This window comes from Cherax quadricarinatus, chromosome 66, assembly GCF_038502225.1.
Source record: "Cherax quadricarinatus isolate ZL_2023a chromosome 66, ASM3850222v1, whole genome shotgun sequence".
Taxonomy (NCBI): Eukaryota; Metazoa; Arthropoda; class Malacostraca; order Decapoda; family Parastacidae; genus Cherax; species Cherax quadricarinatus.
In genome coordinates this window covers 9,832,002-9,856,334 of record NC_091357.1, presented here as the reverse complement: position 1 = coordinate 9,856,334, position 24,333 = coordinate 9,832,002, and the positions used below count along the sequence as shown (strand labels likewise).

Sequence of the window (24,333 nt, the reverse complement as noted above, 5' to 3'; positions counted from 1 at the left end):
CTTTGGGTGAGTTTTAAAAGGGTTGTCTTTGGTCACCTGGAGTATACCTGGAGGGTGTTCCGGGTGTTAAAGCCCCCGCGGCCCGGTCCGTGACTAGGCTTCCAGGTAGATCAGGCCTTGATCAACCAAGTTGTTACTCCCGGCCACACAGAAGCCAACGTGCGAACCACAGCCCAGCTGGTCAGGTACTGACTTTAGATGTCTGTCCAGCTCCCTCTTCAAGACAGTCAGGGGTATATTGGTAATCCACCTTATGTGTGCCGGGAGGCAGTTGAGCAGTCTTGGTCACATATTGAGTTAAATATCTTTCTCGAAGTGGATTCGTTCTTACAATTTACTCTAGTTTATTACATATATATATATATATATATATATATATATATATATATATATATATATATATATATATATATATATATATATGTGCGTGTGTGTGTGTGTGTGTGTGTGTGTGTGTGTGTGTGTGTGTGTGTGTGTGTGTGTGTGTGTGTGTGTGTGTGTGTGTGTGTGTATACTGCTAGAACAAAAGTAGAAGTTTTTGAGGAAACTGGACAACTATCTCCTGCAGGTGCCTGATCACCCGGGCTATGATAGTTATGTAGACCTACGAGCGGCTAAAACAAACAACTTAGTGGACCAGGCGGCCTCTTTTGAGACCGGTATGCAAGGGTATGTACGTCTATGTATATCTGCTTCTGAATGTTCCTATATGGTTATATCTACCTATGTGCATATTTATATGTACTAACATGTACATATACACAAATCACGCCATGAATAATCAACCTGATCTTAGGCAAATGAGGTCCGTAGATTTATGAAGGTTGTGAGCACGGGCAGGTGTATATGCTAATGACCCAACTGCTTGTTTTATTGCATCACTTCAGAGGAGGTGCCATGATGCCAAGCAAGTCTCTCAGCCTGGGGAATGATGTAGTGTTTATGTTTAGTAGTGAAGGTGTTGAATGTTTATGTTCAGTAGTGAAGGTGTTGAATGTTTGTTTAGTAGTGAAGGTGTTGAATGTTTATGTTCAGTAGTGAAGGTGTTGAATGTTTATGTTTAGTAGTGAAGGTGTTGAATGTTTATGTTTAGTAGTGAAGGTGTTGAATGTTTATGTTCAGTAGTGAAGGTGTTGAAAGTTTATGTTCAGTAGTGAAGGTGTTGAATGTTTATGTTTAGTAGTAAAGGTGTTGAATGTTTATGTTTAGTAGTGAAGGTGTTGAATGTTTATGTTTAGTAGTGAAGGTGTTGAATGTTTATGTTCAGTAGTGAAGATGTTGAATGTTTATGTTTAGTAGTGAAGGTGTTGAATGTTTATGTTTAGTAGTGAAGGTGTTGAATGTTTATGTTTAGTAGTGAAGGTGTTGAATGTTTATGTTCAGTAGTGAAGGTGTTGAATGTTTATGTTTAGTAGTGAAGGTGTTGAATGTTTATGTTCAGTAGTGAAGGTGTTGAATGTTTATGTTTAGTAGTGAAGGTGTTGAATGTTTATGTTCAGTAGTGAAGGTGTTGAATGTTTATGTTTAGTAGTGAAGATGTTGAATGTTTATGTTCAGTAGTGAAGTTGTTGAATGTTTATGTTTAGTAGTGAAGGTGTTGAATGTTTATGTTTAGTAGTGAAGTTGTTGAATGTTTATGTTTAGTAGTGAAGATGTTGAATGTTTATGTTTAGTAGTGAAGATGTTGAATGTTTATGTTCAGTAGTGAAGGTGTTGAATGTTTATGTTTAGTAGTGAAGATGTTGAATGTTTATGTTTAGTAGTGAAGGTGTTGAATGTTTATGTTCAGTAGTGAAGGTGTTGAATGTTTATGTTTAGTAGTGAAGATGTTGAATGTTTATGTTTAGTAGTGAAGATGTTGAATGTTTATGTTCAGTAGTGAATGTGTTGAATGTTTATGTTCAGTAGTGAAGGTGTTGAATGTTTATGTTTAGTAGTGAAGGTGTTGAATGTTTATGTTCAGTAGTGAAGATGTCCAGTGTCTTTTGGTCACTATCTCAAACATACTTCTCCAGGCCGAGGGACTGATCATCTCACATCTACATCTTAACGGTTTCTGCTGTCCCATGACATTGCTACTGAAGAAGCCTACTGAGAAGGCGAAACATCTCTTCAATAGCTATGTTGAACACATATCTTACTCACCCGCTTCGTTGCACTCATTTGATAGAGGCAAAAGCAGACTTTTTAAGTCTGATGCAAAAGACTTGAAAAAAAAAGCCTCCTATACAGGCACAACATTCCCCTTAAAGTCTTCAGTTGCTGGTTGTGTCTTCAGACACTGTTTGTTGTTACCTTCATCCCATCCACCATTTCGATTAACTCAAACATTAAGATATTTTTGAAGTGCAGTGTGATACACTCACACGAAACAATGGTAAGAAACTCAGTGGCATGAGAGTCAACACACATGTGGGTAGGAGCTTTCTTTTTCAAAAATAATTACAGATCACCAGTGTAGTATCCTCGTGGAAGTTGGTGCAAAATCAATTGATAATCAATAATGCTATCTAGAAGTAGAAATATACATATCTAGAAACAGAGTGTTATCTATGAGAAGAAATAGTGTTATCTAGGAGAAATAGTGTTATCTAGGAGAAATAGTGTTATCTGGGAAAAATAGTGTTATCTAGGAGAAATAGTGTTATCTAGGAGAAATAGTGTTATCTAGGAGAAATAGTGTTATCTAAGAGAAATAGTGTTATCTAGGAGAAATAGTGTTATCTAGGAGAAATAGTGTTATCTAGGAGAAATAGTGTTATCTAGGAGAAATAATGTTATCTAGGAGAAATAGTGTTATCTAGGAGAAATAGTGTTATCTAGGAGAAATAGTGTTATCTGGGAAAAATAGTGTTATCTAGAAGAAGAAATAGTGTCACTTACAAGTAGAACTAATGGTAGACATAGCTCTGTAGGGGACAGTCAAGTAGAATCAGTAGTTGCAGCAAGAGTAGTACTACTGTAGAACAGCCTCCGGGAAGACCCCTGGTTGTCTTCAAGAGGGAGCTGGACAGATACCTAAAGACGGTGCCAGATCAGCCGGGCTGTGGTTCGTACGTTGGATTGTGTGCGGCTAGCAGTAACAGCCTCGTTGATCAGGCCCGAATCCACCGGAAGGCCTGATCGTGGATCGGGTCTCGGGGCCGTTGATCCCCGGAATGCCCTCCAAGGCATTCCCTACAGTCCAGGACTTCCACCAGCTATTTTGCCTATAAGTTTTAGAGCTGTTTTTTTTAATATCGTAATGTATGGGTTTCCTCTGTTTCATGCCGGTAGTGACCGCAGGGTGGGGAGTGAGCCTTCTGCCTTACTATTCTTGCTTCATATCTATAGATAATAATAGATAATTGAGATAGTGGATAGTCTTCAGCATGTAGCCTCGGTGTAAACATTCTAGATTTTGCCTTTTCTCTCTCTCATCCTCCCTCCTCATCCCCCTTCCCTCTCTCCCCCCTCTTGCAGTGTTTCCCACAGGAGTGGTCGGTTGGCCCTGACGTTAAATTTATGCACCGGCCACCAGAGGTCAGGGCAGGTCAGGCGCGAAATTCAAATCCGGCTTGCTTGGCGGGGCAAGCTTGGTCCAGTGCGGATAGCCTACTTGCAAGCTAATTTTCAATTTATATCCTCATTGGCATGCGACCATCATACTGCAGCGGCCTTAAGAATACCGTAGTGCAGAGCAGCAGGAGAGGCGAGCGTTCTCCACGATAATATCAGCGCTGTGAGGAAGGGATTGAAAAGTTGTAGTGTTTGTTGTTGTTATTGTCGTCTTTGTTTTTTTGTTTTGTTTTTGCTGTTGTTGTTTTACTGTTTTTGTTGTTATTTTTGCTGCAGGGTTAACTTGAGTACATCTGGATCTGCGTCTACAGTTGACTTATCATTAACAATATATTTTGATATATCACTTAGGTTATTATACTATCTAGGTTAGGTTAGGTAAAGTTTGTCAGGAAACAGGACAAGTGTTTCCTGACCCAAGTCTTACTCATATAACCCGCAGCTGGAGCTTTTGGTCATCTGATCGAAGCTTTCCACTGGCTTACCGGTCCACCCATTTTAAAATTATGGTCACAGACCGGGCCGCAGGGGTGTTGACCCCCGGAACTCTCTCTAGGTAAACTCCAGGTAAACTAAGAGTGTTCGTTAACGCACGATCATAGGGTGAGAACTAACCTCTAGGCAAACTGCACGTATCCTGAAGACGACCACTGTCCATTGTTTTACTAAAATGTTGGGCCCAGGAAAGAGCGACTCTGATATAAAAGTTGAACTTTAGTTTTATGGTATATGGACTAACTCCGTCTTCTGCGAGGCTCACCGTGTGTGTTTTATCTTCATCACACACACACACACACACACACACACACACACACACACACACACACACACACACACACACACACACACACACACACACACACACACACACTTTAAGGTAGCTGCGCATGTATTTGTGGGTGGCTGGGTGGGTAGGATAGCTGTTGGTGAACATGATCCATAGTGACTGGAAGGATGAATAGGATGCCTAGTGGGTGGCTGGGTGAATAGACATTATGAACAGTGGGTGGCTGGGTGAGTAAACAGGATGAACAGTGGGTGGATGGGTGAGTAGACAGGATGAACAGTGGGTGGCTGGGTGAGTAAACAGGATGAACAGTGGGTGGGCGGGTGCTTGAACAGGATACCTCTTTTATAAAGGCAAATTGTTACAAGTCATGCCCGGGTAAGGTAATGTTTCTTCTCTTGTACGTGTGTTGCGGTGAGCATTGTTTTGTGTGTGTTAAAGTGTGTGTTTATAAGTTGTTATACCAGTCTTTGTAAGTTGTTATATTAGTGTTTGGTAGTTATACCATTGTTTGTTAATTGTTATACCAGTGTTTGTAAGTCGTTATACAAGTCTCACGAAATCGTAATGACACGATTGCAAACAAACCATACCAGTGGCTAACGCGACGGTCTGGAGTTTTGAGACTCTCTGATCGCGGGTTCTATCCCCGCTCGTGGTATGGTTTGTTATACAAGTATTTGTGAGTTGTTATACCAGTGTTCATATCCATATCCATCCCGTGGAGGATAACGCTAGTGGTTCCTGGTTACTACTTGGAATCTAAACCCAAAACCGTTACTCGGTAACACGCTAGACTCTGATCTCAAGACCTTGAATCGCTTGGTAACACACTAGACTTTGATCTCACGACTGTAGCTCAGATGGTAAGGAACACGACGCCGCTCCTCCCCGGGGACTGACGACCCCCCGGGGACTGACCTCCTAGTGAATTAACCCTCCCCCACCCTGTGGGGACTGACTTTGATATAGCTCTTACCAGGCGTCGCCCCAGTCGCCCCACCAGGGGAGGTCCTGTCCTATCTTACCTGCAGTTTACCTGTGGTCGATTCCAAGGGGTCATTGTCCCCCTGCTCTTTGAAGGTTTAAATAATAAGATATTACAAGAACCCCAGTGGAAATAAGTCACTTTGTCTCACTTTTCTGAGGGTTATTCTAGGTAATTTACACTATGTATCATAATTAAACTTATGTATACCTGTACCTAAATAAGCTCATTTACTTACGAGTCCCAGAGCAGTCTTCTTGGTTGACCGCCTGATCACTCAGGCTGTTGACAGCACCACGCGGTGGTCACATTTTACATTGCCCTCAAAATACATCGTTCGTTATCTAACGCTCTTACCTGCGTTCATTTATAAGTAATCTCAGCTATCAACAGACGTAAATATAAGATAGTTTAGACTTGGATGCTTTAACCTTATTTATTTTAGTCTATGTAATTAGGGACAATATGCAAATTACACCAATATGTGGAGGGTAAAGTTAAGAAACGTAGGGAGTTACGGTACAGCTTTTTAATTCCTTAGAAACAATATGCATGCTAAGGTATTTCTCCTGTTATTTGTTATTTTTCATGAATACACAACACACACACGCTCATATATATAAATATATATATATATATATATATATATATATATATATATATATATATATATATATATATATATATATATGCATATATGTATGTGTATGTGTGTGTGTGTGTGTGTGTGTGTGGGTGTGTGTGTGTGTGTGTGTGTGTGTGTGTGTGTGTGTGTGTGTGTGTGTGTGTGTGTGTGTGTGTCGTGCCGAATAGGCAGAACTTGCGATTTGGGCTTAAAAAGCAACGCTCATCTTGCTATATAAGACAAGTGAAAATTTGTTTATGCAATAATTTCGCAAAAATTATTCTGAACCTAACGAAAAAAAATATATTTCATTGCGTTTATTTATTATTAAATTATAGTAAACGTATCTTAAAATATATTTTGTTGGATAAGGCTAAAATAAATTACACTTGTTATAATAAGGTTAGGTAAGTTTTCTAAGATTCTTCTGGTGCAAAATTGTAAATTTTTACATTAACATTAATGAAAAAATATATCTTTAAACGTATAAGAGAAAAATTTAGAAAGGTCTTAATTTTAAATGTTCTTGCTAATTGACCAGTTTTACATATTCGGCACGACATGTATATATAGCGAAACGGCTACTTAATAAAGACACCCAAGTATAGTAACTAGATATACACGTTACGTCAAAGACAGTTTTACATTTATAATTATTTTAATCTTTATCGCTGATAATAATAATGATTATAGTTGATTATATGAAATGTGTTGTCATACTGTGAGTGTTACGTTGTGTTGCAGCTCGTCACGGACCGTAGTGGTGCTCGAGCAGGTGACGGAGCCTGTGACGGTGACGGTGAGAGTAAGTGAGGGTTCCCATCTCCAGCCTCTTACTCTAGACCTGGCTGACGGGACCATCCTTCACATCCCTCCCAAATTCCTTGCAGAAAACGGCAACTGGGTTGCGCAAGTGAGTAGTGAGTTTGTTTTTGTTGTCATTGTTTATTTATTTGTCAGGGAGAGCGCGTTAGTGAGGGTGTAAATCACTCGATGACTCGGTTAATGGGTCATTAAGATCACTTTAACAACTGTGTCTATGTTTACATGTGACCTTGACTTATCGTCACAAATTGTGTCGTTGGGATATAAGAATTTTTAAAAACATGGGAAAAAGTCCTATGCAAGTTATTTAAACGTAATAGAGCTAAGATCTTGGGCAGCTTTAAAACGCGAGTGGACAAATATATGAGTGAAAAGGGCGGGGTTTGATTAGTACCTGACGTACTGAAACAAATGCTTGGGTAAACAATAAAATGGTATAAAATACCGACAGGTTGTTTAGGTAAGACATATTACCTATTATTCCAGACAATGGAACAATACTCTTCTCCAGACTGAGGGACTGACCACCTCAAAACTTTAAGGGTGATGGACTGATTACATCGTCTTCAAGGCTCTTCTGCTTCTATCAACTTTGCTGTACTCGACTGAAGAAGCCTACTGTGTAGGCGAAACGTTTCGAAATAAAGATACCTAACTGTTGCATATGTGTCTTACCTAAACAAATGCTTGGGTAGCTTAGAACATAAGAAAGGAGGAACACTGCAGCAGGCCAGTTGACCCATCCTGGCAAGTCTTTCTCAAACCCAAAAAATGGTTGGACAAATTCATGAATGGCCTGCGGCAGTGTTCCTTCTGTTCTTATGTATAACGCTTGAGGAATGGGAGGTAATCAGGTTTGAACCAAAGTAGGGGAGGGAAGCTCCAGTGTCATGGATCAAGAGACTTAACCCCGTTATAACACTTAACACTAGCCGTCACTGGACATGTTATTGTGCTGAACTAAGTGAAGTTCTGATGTTTTATGTTAAGAGAAGAGTATCAAGAAGTTTCAGGTTAGGGACAAAGAAGAATGAGTCAAGAGGGTTTCCTCAGTCGAGTACAGAAGAGTGAGCAGAAGCAGTAGAAATGTAAAGACGATGTCATCACTCCATCACTCTTGAAGACGTAGTTTTGAGGTTGTCAGTCCCTCAGCCCTCCGGTTGAGGGACTGACCACCTCAAAACTAACTGCAACATAACTGTTGCACATGTTTCTTATCAACCTGTCGGTATTGTACACCATATTAATATTTACCACTGAAATACTTGGCTAAGAGCATTCGTGGTGCCTTTTTTCAAGAGTTTAACATTATTGGTTAAGAGTTTTTGTACCTCACTTTATAACAAACTGGAAGAGGATGTAATTAGACATGTGCATATTTTCTCGTCCGGGATTCGAGCCCAAGATCTTTTGGCTGTGACCCAGATAATGCGACCACTAAGCTAGAAGCGGAAAGGGAAGCAGATATACCTTTGAAGAGTTTCGAGAGTTTATCTACTCTCTGAGCCCGGCCATGGGCCAGGCTCGTCTGGTGAAAAGAGAAACTACACCAGATATAATTAATGCCAGTGGTAGATAATACAGAGTATAAATGGAGATCAGAGTATATTCGTAAGTAGAATAGGATTCCTGCAGCTTGATAAATTAGACACATGTGCAACACTTGGGTATCTTTACTGAGGAAACGTTTCACCACACACTGGCTTCATCAGTCCTGTACAAAGAGGAATGGTGAAAATCAGAAGTTTGAGGTAATCAGTCCCTCAGCCTGGAATCACTGTAATCAGTCCATCAGTCTTGAAAAAATTGACTAATCACATCGAATCCAGGCTGAGGGACTGATTACCTCAAACTCCTTCTGATCTTCACTATTCTTCTTCTTTGTATAGACTGATGAGGGCCACTATGTACCGAAAACGCTACTCAATAAAGATACCCGAGTGTTGCACATGTGTCTAATTTATCAACTTTTCGGTTCTCTGAACCATTTATCTACATACCTGTAGCTTACCTGTAGTTAATTAGAAGTAAATAAAACGTAGTAGAAACTGAGCCCAAATCCTGCCGACTTATCGTGTTAATTTCTCATTAAAGCCTCCAAGGGAAGACAATTACGAAAAAATATATCTCATCACCTTCACACATGAAGCGTGGATATAACCATCTCTTCTATATTGCGATGAAAGTTCATTTACAATCATTATAAGTGATTTATTCTCGGGCGAACACGCTGGCAGGAATACAGACTTCTAATATACCATTGTAATTGCACATAATAATCTCACGACGTGGCATTAGGAAGTGATGGAATGGCCTGCTGACAGCTTAATCTGTACTCTAGTGCAAGTGTACACAGGGGTGTGTGGGCGTACACGTGATGTTTGGGTGCATATAGGATGTGGGTGTATGTGTATACAGGGTGTGTGGGTGTACACTGGGTGTGTGGTTGTACCCAGAGTGTGTGAGTGTACATGGAGCGTGTGGGTATACACGGAGTGTGTGGGAGTACACAGGATGTATGGATGTATATGGAGTTTATGAGTATACGCAGGGTCTGGGTATACACGAGGTGTGTGAGAGTACACAGGGTGTGTGGGTATACAAGGGGTGTGTGGATGCACTCAGAGTTCTTGGCTGTATTTAGGACCTGTGAGACGAAGAAGGAAATAGGTTTATTTATTGTGGTGGCGTGAACTGAGCTGCGTTACGAGGGATGTTGGAACACTACGATATAACGAACACTTTGCAATTAAGGGAGGTAACTCACTTGGAGACAAAGGCGGGAGAATAGTTGTTAATATATTTTTAATTCTTTCTTAGATCTTCTTCAGCCGACACAAGAACATAATAAAGTGACATGTTATACTTGTCCAGTGAAGCTCGTTAGGTGTTCCATGTTGTGAAGATGTCCTTCTGTAGGATGTGTCGACCCGTTGGTGTGGGAAATTATTTTCAAACTCGGTGGTAAAATATGTCTAGTGTGAGCTTCATTAGTTTGAATGTTGGTTAATCAAAGCTGCTTCAGTGGTTGTCCTTTCATTGAAGTCATTAACAGTGTAGGACTCAGTGGTCCTCAGCTTTCGCACACAAGTGGGCCACATTTGATGGTCAAATGAGCGATGAGAGCCGCACGGTTTTGTTGACACTGTGCAGTGTGGAATCTATATAAATGTGAATTCGTAATTTCATGTGAAGGCCGCATCCATTTCATAGAAGGGCTACATGCTACTCCTAGGCGGCAAGTTGGGGACTCCTGGACCGTCACTGTAGATGATAATTGTAGATGAATGGTTCAGAGAACCGACATGTTGATAAATTAGACACATGTGCAACTCTTGGGTATCTTTATTGAGGAAACTGATTACCTCGTTCTCCTCCTGTTCTTCAAGATTCTCCTTTGTATGGACTGATGAAGCCACTGTGTGGCGAAACGTTTCCTCAATAAAGATACCCAAGAGTTGCACATGTGTCTAATTTATCTAGATGATAATTACTGGAGCCCACTTAATAGTGTGATTCCAGGTTTTTACATGTAAAATGTACACTTAATTTTTTTTATTATATCTCGCTGATGTTTTCTGTTTACTTATTCTAGCATCGAAATTGTGACCTACCCCATTTTTCATACCAAATGAAGGTACACACTCGGTGTGTCTGTAGTGAGGGGCATTGTGTAGTTTAAGACAGTTACTACGTATATTAGGGTAGGCAAAAAGTAAACTCGCTTATATTTTTTACTGTTATCTGCGATACCTTGGTGAAGAAAAGTATCACTAAAATGGTGGGCTGTCTCTTTTTTGTTGATCGTCTATCTGATACAGATTTTTTTTTTTTCAACAAGTCGGTCGTCTCCCACCGAGGCAGGGTGACCCAAAAAAGAAAGAAAATCCCCAAAAAGAAAATACTTTCATCATCATTCAACACTTTCACCACACTCACACATTATCACTGCTTTTGCAGAGGTGCTCAGGATACAACAGTTTAGAAGCATATATGTATAAAGATACACAACATATGTTGTGTATCTGATACAGATATGTTGATAATATATTCACGGTTGAGGAACAGGAATGAGCTAACTTTGACACATTTTTTTGAAAAGTTAAACCAACATGTACTTTCTGTGAAATTAAAAGTTGTATAAGAATAATAAAACGAGCTTTCCTTGATGTTTGGGTCATCAGTTAGAAACCAAAGTTTCTATTTAGTGTACAAGAAGGCAATAAATATTACTAACAACATTCGATATTTTAGCCACTATTCTATCACAAAGAGCAAAAAGGCACAATGCCATGACTGGGGAAATACACAGATAACCCGCACGTAGGAGAGAGAAGCTTATGAATATGTTTCACGAAGTCGTAATGACACGATTGCAAACAAACCATACCACGGGTGGGATTTGAACCCGCGGTCAGAGAGTCTCAAAACTCCAGACTGTTGCGTTAGCCACTGGTTCATATGCTAACCTTCCTATGGTGTAGAAATATACCTAGTTGAATGAATCTTATTGAAGCTAGCTGGCCCAGTGGCTAACGCGACGATCTGGAGTTTTGAGACTGACCGCGGGTTCAAACCCCACCCGTGGTATGGTTTCTTATGAATATGTTTCGGTCCGACTTGGACCATTTACAAAGTCACACTGTGTGGCTTTGTAAATGGTCCAGGTCGGACCGAAACGTCGCCGTAAACTCCTTTCTCCTGTGTCCAGGATATTTGTGTATTTTCTCACAGTTAAAAAGAGAACTGTTTCTAAATTTCTTATGGGAGCTTAGGATTTTCAGCCAAAGTTTCCTGGATCAACTTTCTAAACTTGGATACCTAGATTAATTTAGGACGAAGCAAGCAAATAAAAATTATTTTAAAGGGAGTAAGATATACAAACAACAGAAAGACGGTTCAACTACCACACGATTAATGATACCGTTAAGCGTATCACTCATTGTACCAGACAGACTTGGAAGGCAGAATAGACTGGATGAAACATTACAGTAAGGTGAGTGGACCTGAAATGGGCCAGGTATTATTAAGGTTTGGGAGTTAGTGAAATGAACTTAGTGTTGTGTGTATTTAATTGTTGATACGAGGAATGAGTGACCCGAGTTGAGAGGAGCGTTTTTGTAAAAGAACAGTAAACCTAGTATAAAGTGGAGCTGATTCCCAGATGGACCACCTGATCTATTCGTCTTTCTCTCGTTTCATCGAGTAAATAGTTATTTTAGTGAGTAGGTTATGAACCTGACTTTCGGATATTTTCATGTTTAGATCTGAAAATATTTCTCCTCTCTCCATTAAAGAGAATACAGTCTGACTTCTGTAAGGTGACCTTAGTGATGCGAATTCTATACTACTAGGATAATTTTGCAATAGCGTGGATTCTGTGCTGATTCTGCGTGAGCAGGATAAGCTCTCTGTATATTTACTAGCTCAGATGCCTTGTTTCCCTTGAGAGATGCGAGCACGGAACATTGTTTTGAATGAGAGAGCACAAGTTATTATAAAATTACCGTCACCAGTGTGACATGTTTGGTTTTTAAAATTTTCATAGTCCACCTTATCATTTAAATGACATTGTTTACGTTATATTTTTAGATATTTTATTTATATTCTATTAAATGATCTGAATGTCTCTTGCGCCCTGGATACGTTCTGAGTCCTTTGTTTATATTCGTATCGTATTTAGAATCTGTCACCACTGAGTTTCTAGTTATTTTCCTCGGCCCTATATAGAATATAATCGTGTTGGTAAAATTACCGACAATATGTTAAGTAAAAGGACACATGTGGTACTAATGTAACATTTTTATTGTGGCAACGTTTCGCTCTCCAGGAAAAGTCAAACGGTTAGGGCTTAACAAAGTTCCTCGAGAGCGAAACGTTACCACAATAAAAATGTCGCTTTAGTTGCACATGTGTCTTTTATTTAACAATATAATCGCAGTTTCCCGTGCCTTCTTACCGAGGTAACTTTCATGGCAGATTTGGTATCATCAATAAAATATGACACAATGTCATGTGTTTTTGACTATGCTACGAGGATGAGAAAGATAAATGGAGCCAGCCACCTTTGCTTTAATACACACATACTAAATAGTGTTTAATTTATTATCACTCTCTGTGATCTGTTTGTTATTAGTTTCAACATTAACCTGCATTCCTCACTTAATATTTTGTATACTTGATATGTTGGCCATAAATATACCCGGCTATATGCATACACCTCAGCTGCTAATAGATCCATCCCTTACTGACACCTACACCTACACCTACACAAACACACACACACACACACACTGTACACCGTGTATGTCAGGCCCATACTGGAGTATGCAGCACCTGTTTGGAACCCGCACTTGATAAAGCATGTCAAGAAACTAGAGAAAGTACAAAGGTTTGCCACAAGGTTAGTTCCAGAGCTAAGGGGAATGTCCTATGAAGAAAGATTAAGGGAAATCGGCCTGACGACACTGGAGGACAGGAGGGTCAGGGGAGACATGATAACGACATATAAAATACGGCGTGGAATAGACAAGGTGGACAAAGACAGGATGTTCCAGGGAGGGGACAGAAACAAGGGGAGAGAGAGGGTCCAGTAGCAACCGGTGAAGAGGCGGGGCCAGGAGCTAAGACTCGACCCCTGCAACCACAAATAGGTGAGTAGGTGAATAAGTACTCATATACAACAGGCCTAGTGTCTAATCGACATGTGCCTAGGACAAAATGGTAACTAACTAACTAACTAACTAACATGGTTACTAAAGCTCTTGGAGCAGGGAGAGAGTGGACCTAGTAGTGGTCAGCGAAGAGGCGGGGCTAGAACCCCTATGACCACAAAGAAATGACGTCATTACACACTCAACAAATATTCCTACCCTCGACAAATATCCACTTGATAACATATCATTAAAGTATCTTGTCTTCCTCAGGTGGAACACGTGTACAGCAGTGAAGGAGATTACCTGCCCAGGGTACACGTGGTTAACCCGGTGAGCTGGAGGAACACTAGTATCCCCCGTCCCATCAGAGTCCAGCACTTGCCATCCTCGGTGAGTAGATGAACGAAAAATTCATTTGACTAATATAAAAGAAAAATCCCGACAACAAATGATTTCTTTTACTCTACATTAATTTCGTTTTTTTAATTGTATGCTTATTTATTTTTTCTCTTAAATGATTTCTTTTAGGATATTTTAATTTTTTTGTGTGTAAATGATACATACAGTGATAGCAAGTGTACACATGTTAAGGTCCAGTTCGGACCGAAACGTCCTCATAAGTTTCAGTCTTCTATGTGCGGGTTATTTGTATATTGTTCCAATCACGGTATTGTGCCTTTTTATTCTCCAAGAATTACATATCTCTCCAGACTGTGGGACTGACCACCTCAAACCACTTCTTCAAGGCTAATGGACTGATCATTAGCGTTGTCGATGAAGGATCACATTGTACTACATATGTGTTTATATTTCCACTGTGTCGGTATTTGATACCATTTATTTCCACGATGTAGAACTTAGCCATACAGATTGCGAAAAGGACTTGGGGGTTATGGTGAGCAGCAGCCTTAAACCAAGACAGCAATGCCTAAGCGTACGTAATAAGGCAAATAGATTACTGGGGAAATAAATGGTATAAAATACCGACACAATGGCAATATAAACACAAATGCAGTATAATGTGATCCTTTATTGACTACGTTTCGCCCACACAGTGGGCTTTTTCAAGTCACAAACAGAACTACCTGGGGTGGAAGGAACGCGAGTATTTATAGTCCGGCTGAGGTCAGGTGAAGAATGCTGCATCTGATGATGTACCGAGTGGGGTTATAGAGTCTAAAAACTTGGGTAGCTTGGAAAGGAGATTGGATAAGTTTGTGAGCAGACCTTCTACAGTGTTCTTATGTGGGATAGCGATGAAGAAGTTTCTTGGCAAGTGGTTCAGCTATGTTATAGAAGCCACTATTCTGGTTGAAGTTGTCGGATATAGAAATAAGTGATGATTCCAGGATTCTTCGGTATTGAGTGTTGTCTTCTGTGGCGATAAGTCTTGAGTTTGTGTGAATTACGGTGTTGTACGCAGGCATTCCTTGTGTCGTCAGACCTGCTTGCGTATTGGTGTTCTGAAATACGTGTTTGGAGGTCCCTTGATGTTTCGCCCACGTATAACTTGTTGCAGTCATTGCAAGGGATTATGTATACCCCTGCAGAGGATGGAGGCTTGTCCTGCCTACTATTGGTGATGTCCTTGATGGTCGTGGTTGTGGAGGTAGATACTTGGAATGATGTTTTGGTAAAGATGTTGGAAACATGTTTGGCAATGGAGTTGGTGGGAAGGACTATGTATCTCTTCTCGGCAGTGTCTTCTCTGGGTGTGTTGAAGATGTTTAATGCTCGCCGTCTGCAGTCTCTGATGAAGTGACGAGGATAGTGGAGTTTAGAAAATATTTGTTCAATTATAGTGCATTCTTCCTCAAGGAACTCGTTGCTGCAGATTCTGAGTGCACGTAGGAAGAAGCCTATAATTACACCACGTTTGGTTTTGGTGTCGTGGTGGGAGTAGAAGTGGAGAAGATCGTTTTGGTTGGTGGGTTTTCGATAGACTTTAAAACGAAGTTCGTGGTCAGCTTTGCAGAGCAGGACATCAAGGAAAGGAAGAGTGTTGTCGACTTCTTCTTCAAGTGTGAACTGGATTGAAGGCTCGACCTGGTTGAGCTTGTCTTGGAGAGCTTGAACGTTGAAGCGTTTAGGAGTTATGAGGAGAATGTCGTCAACATAACGGAGCCAGGTGACAGAGGAAGGAATAATGGTGGAGAAACGTTCGGCTTCTAGATGTTCCATGTATAGGTTCGCCAGGACTGCACTGAGTGGCGAACCCATGGGTAGTCCAAAAGTCTGCTGAAAGAGGTGATTTTCGAAAGAGAAACACGTAAAGTCAACACATAGTTCAACAAGGTCGATGAAGTCGCTGGCTGGAATGGGAAGATCAAGTGAATCGTCAATTTTCCTGCGCAAGAGATTGATGGCTTGTGTAGTAGGTACTTTGGTGAATAGGGAAGTCACGTCAAGGCTGGAAAGTTTCTTGTTCCTGATGTTGATGTTGCGAATGCGATTGAGAAGATCACCTGAGTGTTTGAGATGTGCTGGACTGATAGTGCCCAAGAGTTTAGCAGAGTTACCACAGCGAATGTTCAACAGAAGATCAGACTTACTAGGAAACTACAAACACTCTGCGATAATAGTAATTGGAAAAGTTTAGGAAGACCTGAAATTATTCAAAATCTTTCATCTCGTCCACTGTCAACCACAGAAACTGAAGCCCTCAGCTTAGGCCTCAAATTCGCAACAGGAATTACGAAACCAAAACAAGACCTCAATTTCATCGCCAAAAACTACAGACACAATGACTCCGACTTCCAAAAAGGCTATCTTCAAGGCATCATCTCAGCAGCCATCTCAACACGCAGCTCCCCAGTCATACCTCGACGTTACATCAATGCACTCAAAGGTTTAGCAGAAGACACGACCATCAGGGTCACCACCGCTGATAAAGGAGGTGGTGTTGTTATCATGAACACTGACGATTACAGGAACAAAATGCTCAATCTACTTAATGACCCAGATACCTACAAACCTCTCACAACTAACCAAGTGGACAACCTTACTAAAACTTTTCTTCAAAGGACTCGCCGCATTCTGAGGGGCTCAGAACAAGGGAAGAAACTTCTACACACCGTGCCCAGCAACCCCAGACCTGCCAGAATGTACGGCCTGCCAAAGACTCACAAGCCTGGTATCCCACTGAGGCCCATATCCTCGGGAATAGGCAGTGCTCCCCACCAGCTCTCAGGAATTCTCGCCAAACACCTCTCTAAACTCTTGGGCACTATCAGTCCAGCACATCTCAAACACTCAGGTGATCTTCTCAATCGCATTCGCAACATCAACATCAGGAACAAGAAACTTTCCAGCCTTGACGTGACTTCCCTATTCACCAAAGTACCTACTACACAAGCCATCAATCTCTTGCGCAGGAAAATTGACGATTCACTTGATCTTCCCATTCCAGCCAGCGACTTCATCGACCTTGTTGAACTATGTGTTGACTTTACGTGTTTCTCTTTCGAAAATCACCTCTTTCAGCAGACTTTTGGACTACCCATGGGTTCGCCACTCAGTGCAGTCCTGGCGAACCTATACATGGAACATCTAGAAGCCGAACGTTTCTCCACCATTATTCCTTCGTCTGTCACCTGGCTCCGTTATGTTGACGACATTCTCCTCATAACTCCTAAACGCTTCAACGTTCAAGCTCTCCAAGACAAGCTCAACCAGGTCGAGCCTTCAATCCAGTTCACACTTGAAGAAGAAGTCGACAACACTCTTCCTTTCCTTGATGTCCTGCTCTGCAAAGCTGACCACGAACTTCGTTTTAAAGTCTATCGAAAACCCACCAACCAAAACGATCTTCTCCACTTCTACTCCCACCACGACACCAAAACCAAACGTGGTGTAATTATAGGCTTCTTCCTACGTGCACTCAGAATCTGCAGCAACGAGTTCCTTGAGGAAGAATGCACTATAATTGAACAAATATTTTCTAAACTCCACTATCCTCGTCACTTCATCAGAGACTGCAGACGGCGAGCATTAAACATCTTCAACACACCCAGAGAAGACACTGCCGAGAAGAGATACATAGTCCTTCCCACCAACTCCATTGCCAAACATGTTTCCAACATCTTTACCAAAACATCATTCCAAGTATCTACCTCCACAACCACGACCATCAAGGACATCACCAGTAGTAGGCAGGACAAGCCTCCATCCTCTGCAGGGGTATACATAATCCCTTGCAATGACTGCAACAAGTTATACGTGGGCGAAACATCAAGGGACCTCCAAACACGTATTTCAGAACACCAATACGCAAGCAGGTCTGACGACACAAGGAATGCCTGCGTACAACACCGTAATTCACACAAACTCAAGACTTATCGCCACAGAAGACAACACTCAATACCGAAGAATCCTGGAATCATCACTTATTTCTATATCCGACAACTTCAACCAGAATAGTGGCTTCTATAACATAGCTGAACCACTTGCCAAGAAACTTCTTCATCGCTATCCCACATAAGAACACTGTAGAAGGTCTGCTCACAAACTTATCCAATCTCCTTTCCAAGCTACCCAAGTTTTTAGACTCTATAACCCCACTCGGTACATCATCAGATGCAGCATTCTTCACCTGACCTCAGCCGGACTATAAATACTCGCGTTACTTCCACCCCAGGTAGTTCTGTTTGTGACTTGAAAAAGCCCACTGTGTGGGCGAAACGTAGTCAATAAAGGATCACATTATACTGCATTTGTGTTTATATTGCCAGATTACTGGGATTTATATCAAGAAGTGTAAGCAACAGAAGTCCAGAGGTCATACTGCAGCTTTATACATCATTAGTAAGGCCTCACCTAGATTATGCAGCTCAGTTCTGGTCTCCATATTACAGGATGGACATAAATCCGTTAGAAAACATTCAGCGTAGGATGACTAAATTAATACATAGCATTAGAAATCTTCCTTATGAAGAAAGATTGAAGACTCTTAAGTTACATTCACTTGTTAGACGAAGAATGAGGGGAGACCTGATCGAAGTGTAAAAGTGGAAGATAGGTATTAATAAAGGGGATATTAATAAGGTCTTGAGGATGTCTCTCCAAGAGAGAACCCGCAGTAATGGATTTAAATTAGATAAGTTTAGATTTAGAAAGGACATAGGAAAGTATTGGTTTGGAAATAGGGTAGTAGATGACTTAAGAAATCGTAATGACACGATTGCAAATAAACCATACCCCCGGCCGGGATTGAACCCGCGGTCATAGAGTCTCAAAACTCCAGCCCGTCGCGTTAGCCACTAGTGGCTAGCTGGTCTAGTGGCTAACGCGACGGGCTGGAGTTTTGAGACTCTATGACCGCGGGTTCAATCCCGGCCGGGGGTATGGTTTAGGGTAGTAGATGAGTGGAACAGTCTACCTAGTTGGGTTATTGAGGCTGGGACTTTGGGTAGTTTCAAATTTAGGTTGGATAAGTACATGAGTGGGAGGGGTTGGATTTGAGTGGGACTTTCACATCAGAGCTTATTTCTTGGGTGGAATTGAAAATTGGGTTGGGCAAATGTTTTGTTAGTGGGATGAATTGTAAGGACCTGCCTAGTATGGGCCAACAGGCCTCCTGCAGTGTTCCTCCTTTCTTATGTTCTTATGTTCTTATGTTCTCCATTGCAACTGCTGTCTCTATATTCATTGCCTCTATTCTACTGAAGAACATAAGAAAAGAGGAACACTGCAGCAGGGCTATTGGCCCATAATAGGCAAATCTTTCTCAAACCCAAACCCACAAACAAAAATATTTGCCCAACCCATTTTCAGAGCTACCCAAGGAGTAAGCTTTAATAACATCATTAACCCATATGCAAGTCCCACTCAAATTCAACCCCTCTCATTCATGTATTTATTTAACATAAGTCGAAACGTTTCGGAAATAAAGATACCTAACTGTTGCATATGTCTTATTCATCAAAGAGAATGATAAAAAAAACTACATGAAAAAATTGCCAAATTTCAAGAGAGGTCGACTATATGATCATTGGAATTTAGCCGGAGCAAAAGAAGTTATGAAAGCGGGAGACAAGAAGGAAGAGAAGGAGAAGGAAAACTGTTGAAACGTTTAAAGAACGAGACTTTGGAATAACCATCTCCCAGAACCTGTTTCCTGAAGGTCACACAAGGAGAATATCAGCATCACACGCTAAGCTCGAGAATATAAGAGCAGCATTAAGAGCCTAGACAAAGACTCGTTCAGATCCCTCCGTCATACACTCCACCCATTCTTTAGTATACAGCGCCAGTACGTACACAGGATCAAGAATGGTACCTGCGTTAAGGGAAATGAGTAAGACACATGTGCAACAGTTTGGTAACTTTGTTGTTAACGTTTCTCATACAAACACTTCTTCAGTCAAATACAGAGGTAGAAGGTGCAGCAGTAATAATAATATCTTTATTTACTACAAGTACATGTACAAGGTATACAGTCCTAGCTGACATCAATGACATATCATATAGAAAGCCTCTTGTTATGCTGAGCATTTCGGGCAAATAAGGTCAATGTCCCAGGATGCGACCCACACCAGTCGACTAACACCCAAGTACCCATTGTACTGGTTGGTAGGTAAGACACATAGGCAACAGTTAGGCAACTTTATTCCGAAACGTTTCGCCTACACAGTAGGCTTCTACAGTCGAATACAGAAAGTAGGCAAGAACAGTAGAGATGTGAAGACGATGTAATCAGTCCATCACCCTTGAAGTCGTAGAATTTGAGGTTGTCAGTCCCTCGGCCTGGAGAAGTTCAGTTCCATAGTCAGGAACTATCTGAAGATCAAGCGACAGTGCGGAGACTTAAATACTGTCGGAAGGAGAGGTGCAGAGTAGTAGTAGTAGTAGTGAGAGTGTAGCCACTGAGAGGTCAGGTCCCTCTCAGATCCAACAGTTCTCACTTGAAAGGGTTGTCTAATGGGTTTTCTGTACCAAGAGGCCATGTGTTGCAGTGTCTGACAAGATGAACGTCAAAATGGTATACAATACCGACAGGTTGGTAGGTAAGACACATAGGCAACAGTTAGGCAACTTTATTCCGAAACGTTTCGCCTACACAGTAGGCTTCTTCAGTCGAATACAGAAAGTAGGCAGGAACAGTAGAGATGTGAAGACGATGTAATCAGTCCATCACCCTTGAAGTCGTAGAATTTGAGGTTGTCAGTCCTTCGGCCTGGAGAAGTTCAGTTCCATAGTCAGGAACTCTACTGTTCCTGCCTACTTTCTGTATTCGACTGAAGAAGCCTACTATGTAGGCGAAACGTTTCGGAATAAAGTTGCCTAACTGTTGCCTAAGTGTCTTACCTACCAACCTGTCGGTATTGTATACCATTTTGATGTTCATCTTGTCAGACACTGCAACACATGGCCTCTTGGTACAGAAAACGCATTAGACAACCCTTTCAAGTGAGAACTGTTGGATCTGAGAGGGACCTGACCTCTCAGTGGCTACACGGGGGTCGTCCCACAGTTACTAAAAACAACAGACATAGCCCCACTCCACTTACTTGAGCCCCTCGTGCCACACAGCCATCCTGTGTGGATCTGTGTGTTCTGAAGCCAAACTGGCCATCTGAAAGTAGAGAATTATGTTCCAGGTAACTGTAGTTTCTAGGGTCAGAGTGCCTAAGTGTCTTAGCCTGTGGGTCTGAGATGTGTGTGTTGTTGTGGGTGATGTGTTTGAATTTGTTGGTGGGAGTAGTGCCTGTGTAAAATGTTGTTTCTACCAACCTGTCGGTATTGTATACCAGTTTTGATGTTCATCTTGTCAGACACTGCAACAGGCCTCTTGGTACAAAAATGTTTTATGTTGGAATTGACAAGGATGGCGCATTAGACAACCCCTGGATGAGGTTTTGGTTGTGGTGGAGTGGGCGAAGGTGGATGCAGAGGAAGTTCAAATTCCAAGTATATACCAGAACTCACACACAAAACACAAAATTGGAACTACAGGAAACGTCCTGAGAACTCAGGGTCACCTGACCTCTCAGTGGCCTCTCTCCTTGACGAAGACATAGACCCACAAACCAACACAACCTTTTCTACTCCTTGCATGATCCTGCTCCTAACCCTACTTACAAATAACCTTGGATCACGGGGACATGACTCAGTTCTGCACTCGCTCCCACTCTTTTCAATTACCCTGGCTCTATTTCTACGACTAAAACAACAGACATAGAACCCCGTTCCCACTCCACAAAGGGGGCAGTAAAGCAACAGCAAAGAACTACAGACCAATAGCACTAACATCCCATATCATAAAAATCTTTGAAAGGGTCCTAAGAAGCAAGATCACCACGCATCTAGAAACCCATCAGTTACACAACCCAGGGCAACATGGGTTTAGAACAGGTCGCTCCTGTCTGTCTCAATTATTGGACCACTACGACAAGGTCCTAAATGCACTAGAAGACAAAAAGAATGCAGATGTAATATATACAGACTTTGCAAAAGCCTTCGACAAGTGTGACCATGGCGTAATAGCGCACAAAATGCGTGCTAAAGGAATAACAGGAAAAGTCGGTCGATGGATCTATAATTTCCTCACTAACAGAACACAGAGAGTAGTCGTCAACAGAGTAAAGTCCGAGGCAGCTACGGTGAAAAGCTCTGTTCCACAAGGCACAGTACTCGCTCCCATCTTGTTCCTCATCCTTATATCCGACATAGACAAGGATGTCAGCCACAGCACCGTGTCTTCCTTTGCAGATGACACCCGAATCTGCATGACAGTGTCTTCCATTGCAGACACTGCAAAGCTCCAGGCAGACATCAACCAAATCTTTCAGTGGGCTGCAGAAAACAATATGAAGTTCAACGATGAGAAATTTCAATTACTCAGATATGGTAAACATGAGGAAATTAAATCTTCATCAGAGTACAAAACAAATTCTGGCCACAAAATAGAGCGAAACACCAACGTCAAAGACCTGGGAGTGATCATGTCGGAGGATCTCACCTTCAAGGACCATAACACTGTATCAATCGCATCTGCTAGAAAAATGACAGGATGGATAATGAGAACCTTCAAAACTAGGGAGGCCAAGCCCATGATGACACTCTTCAGGTCACTTGTTCTATCTAGGCTGGAATATTGCTGCACACTAACAGCACCTTTCAAGGCAGGTGAAATTGCCGACCTAGAAAATGTACAGAGAACTTTCACGGCGCGCATAACGGAGATAAAACACCTCAATTATTGGGAGCGCTTGAGGTTCCTAAACCTGTATTCCCTGGAACGCAGGAGGGAGAGATACATGATTATATACACCTGGAAAATCCTAGAGGGACTAGTACCGAACTTGCACACGAAAATCACCCACTACGAAAGCAAAAGACTTGGCAGACGATGCACCATCCCCCCAATGAAAAGCAGGGGTGTCACTAGCACGTTAAGAGACCATACAATAAGTGTCAGGGGCCCGAGACTGTTCAACTGCCTCCCAGCACACATAAGGGGGATTACCAACAGACCCCTGGCAGTCTTCAAGCTGGCACTGGACAAGCACCTAAAGTCAGTTCCGGATCAGCCTGGCTGTGGCTCGTATGTTGGTTTGCGTGCAGCCAGCAGCAACAGCCTGGCTGATCAGGCTCTGATCCACCAGGAGGCCTGGTCTCAGACCGGGCCGCGGGGGCGTTGACCCCCGGAACTCTCTCCAGGTAAACTACTACTACTACTCTGCACCTCTCCTTCCGACAGTATTTAAGTCTCCGCACTGTCGCTTGATCTTCAGATAGTTCCTGACTATGGAACTGAACTTCTCCAGGCCGAGGGACTGACAACCTCAAATTCTACGACTTCAAGGGTGATGGACTGATTACATCGTCTTCACATCTCTACTGTTCCTGCCTACTTTCTGTATTCGACTCTACCAACCTGTCGGTATTGTATACCATTTTGATGTTTACCCATTGTACTGATGGGTGAACATAGACAACAGATGTAAAGAAACACGCTCAACGTTACTACCCTGGCTGGGAATCGAACCCCGACCCTCGCCATGTGAAGCGAGAGCTTTAGGCACCAGACTGATTACATCATCTTTATTTCACTACTACACCTGCTGCCTCTGTACTCGACTGAAGAAGCCTACTGTGTAGGCGAAACGTTTCAGCAATAAAGATACCCAACTGTTGCACATGTGTCTTAATCATTAACTTGTCGGTGTTTTATACCATTTTCAACATACAAGGAAAATGAGCTTTGTGTAAATAAATGTGAGAACTAGGCCTTATATCAATGTGAGAACTAGGCCTTATATCATGTGAGAACTAGGCCTTATATCAATGTGAGAACTAGGCCTTATATCAGTGTGAGAACTAGGCCTTATATCAGTGTGAGAACTAGGCCTTATATCAATGTGAGAACTAGGCCTTATATCAGTGTGAGAACTAGGCCTTATATCAATATGATAATTAGGCCTTATATCAATTTGAGAACTAGGCCTTATATCAATGGAGAAACGAAGAATATGGGAGGATATAATAACGATATACAAAATACTACTTGGTATAGACAGGATAGACAGGATAGACAGGGATAGGTATTTGCCATGAGGAACAACAAAAGGATATGGTTGGATATTGCACACCCGTATGAGCTCCGGTGTTGTCAGGAAATATTTCTGAGAAAAGAAGTGTGTGTCACAGTTGCAGATGACTCCATACAAGGCTGCAAAAATAGATTGATTAGGCTATTTTACGTCAGTTGGTAGTTAGCGAAGAGGCGGGACCAAGAGTTGGAGCTTCTTCCCCGCAAACGCAAGCGGGTAATTACACACACACATACTAGAAAAGAGGCGGGGACAGGAGCTGCGAATTGACTCCTGCATCCACAAATAGGTGATTAGGCAGTCATTCACAACAGACCAAGTGTCTTGCGACAGGTGCCTTT

At 41.7% G+C, this 24,333-nt stretch overlaps 1 protein-coding gene across 1 annotated transcript in view; it reads left to right on the top strand.

Moving 5' to 3' along the window:
* Positions 1-24,333, top strand: part of LOC128704200 (uncharacterized) — a 308,440-nt gene that overhangs the window by 235,020 nt on the left and 49,087 nt on the right. The window contains exons 6-7 of the mRNA XM_053799257.2: positions 6,703-6,871; positions 13,710-13,829. Of these exons, the coding sequence (XP_053655232.2) occupies positions 6,703-6,871; positions 13,710-13,829 (289 nt within the window). The remainder of the gene's footprint in view (positions 1-6,702; positions 6,872-13,709; positions 13,830-24,333) is intronic.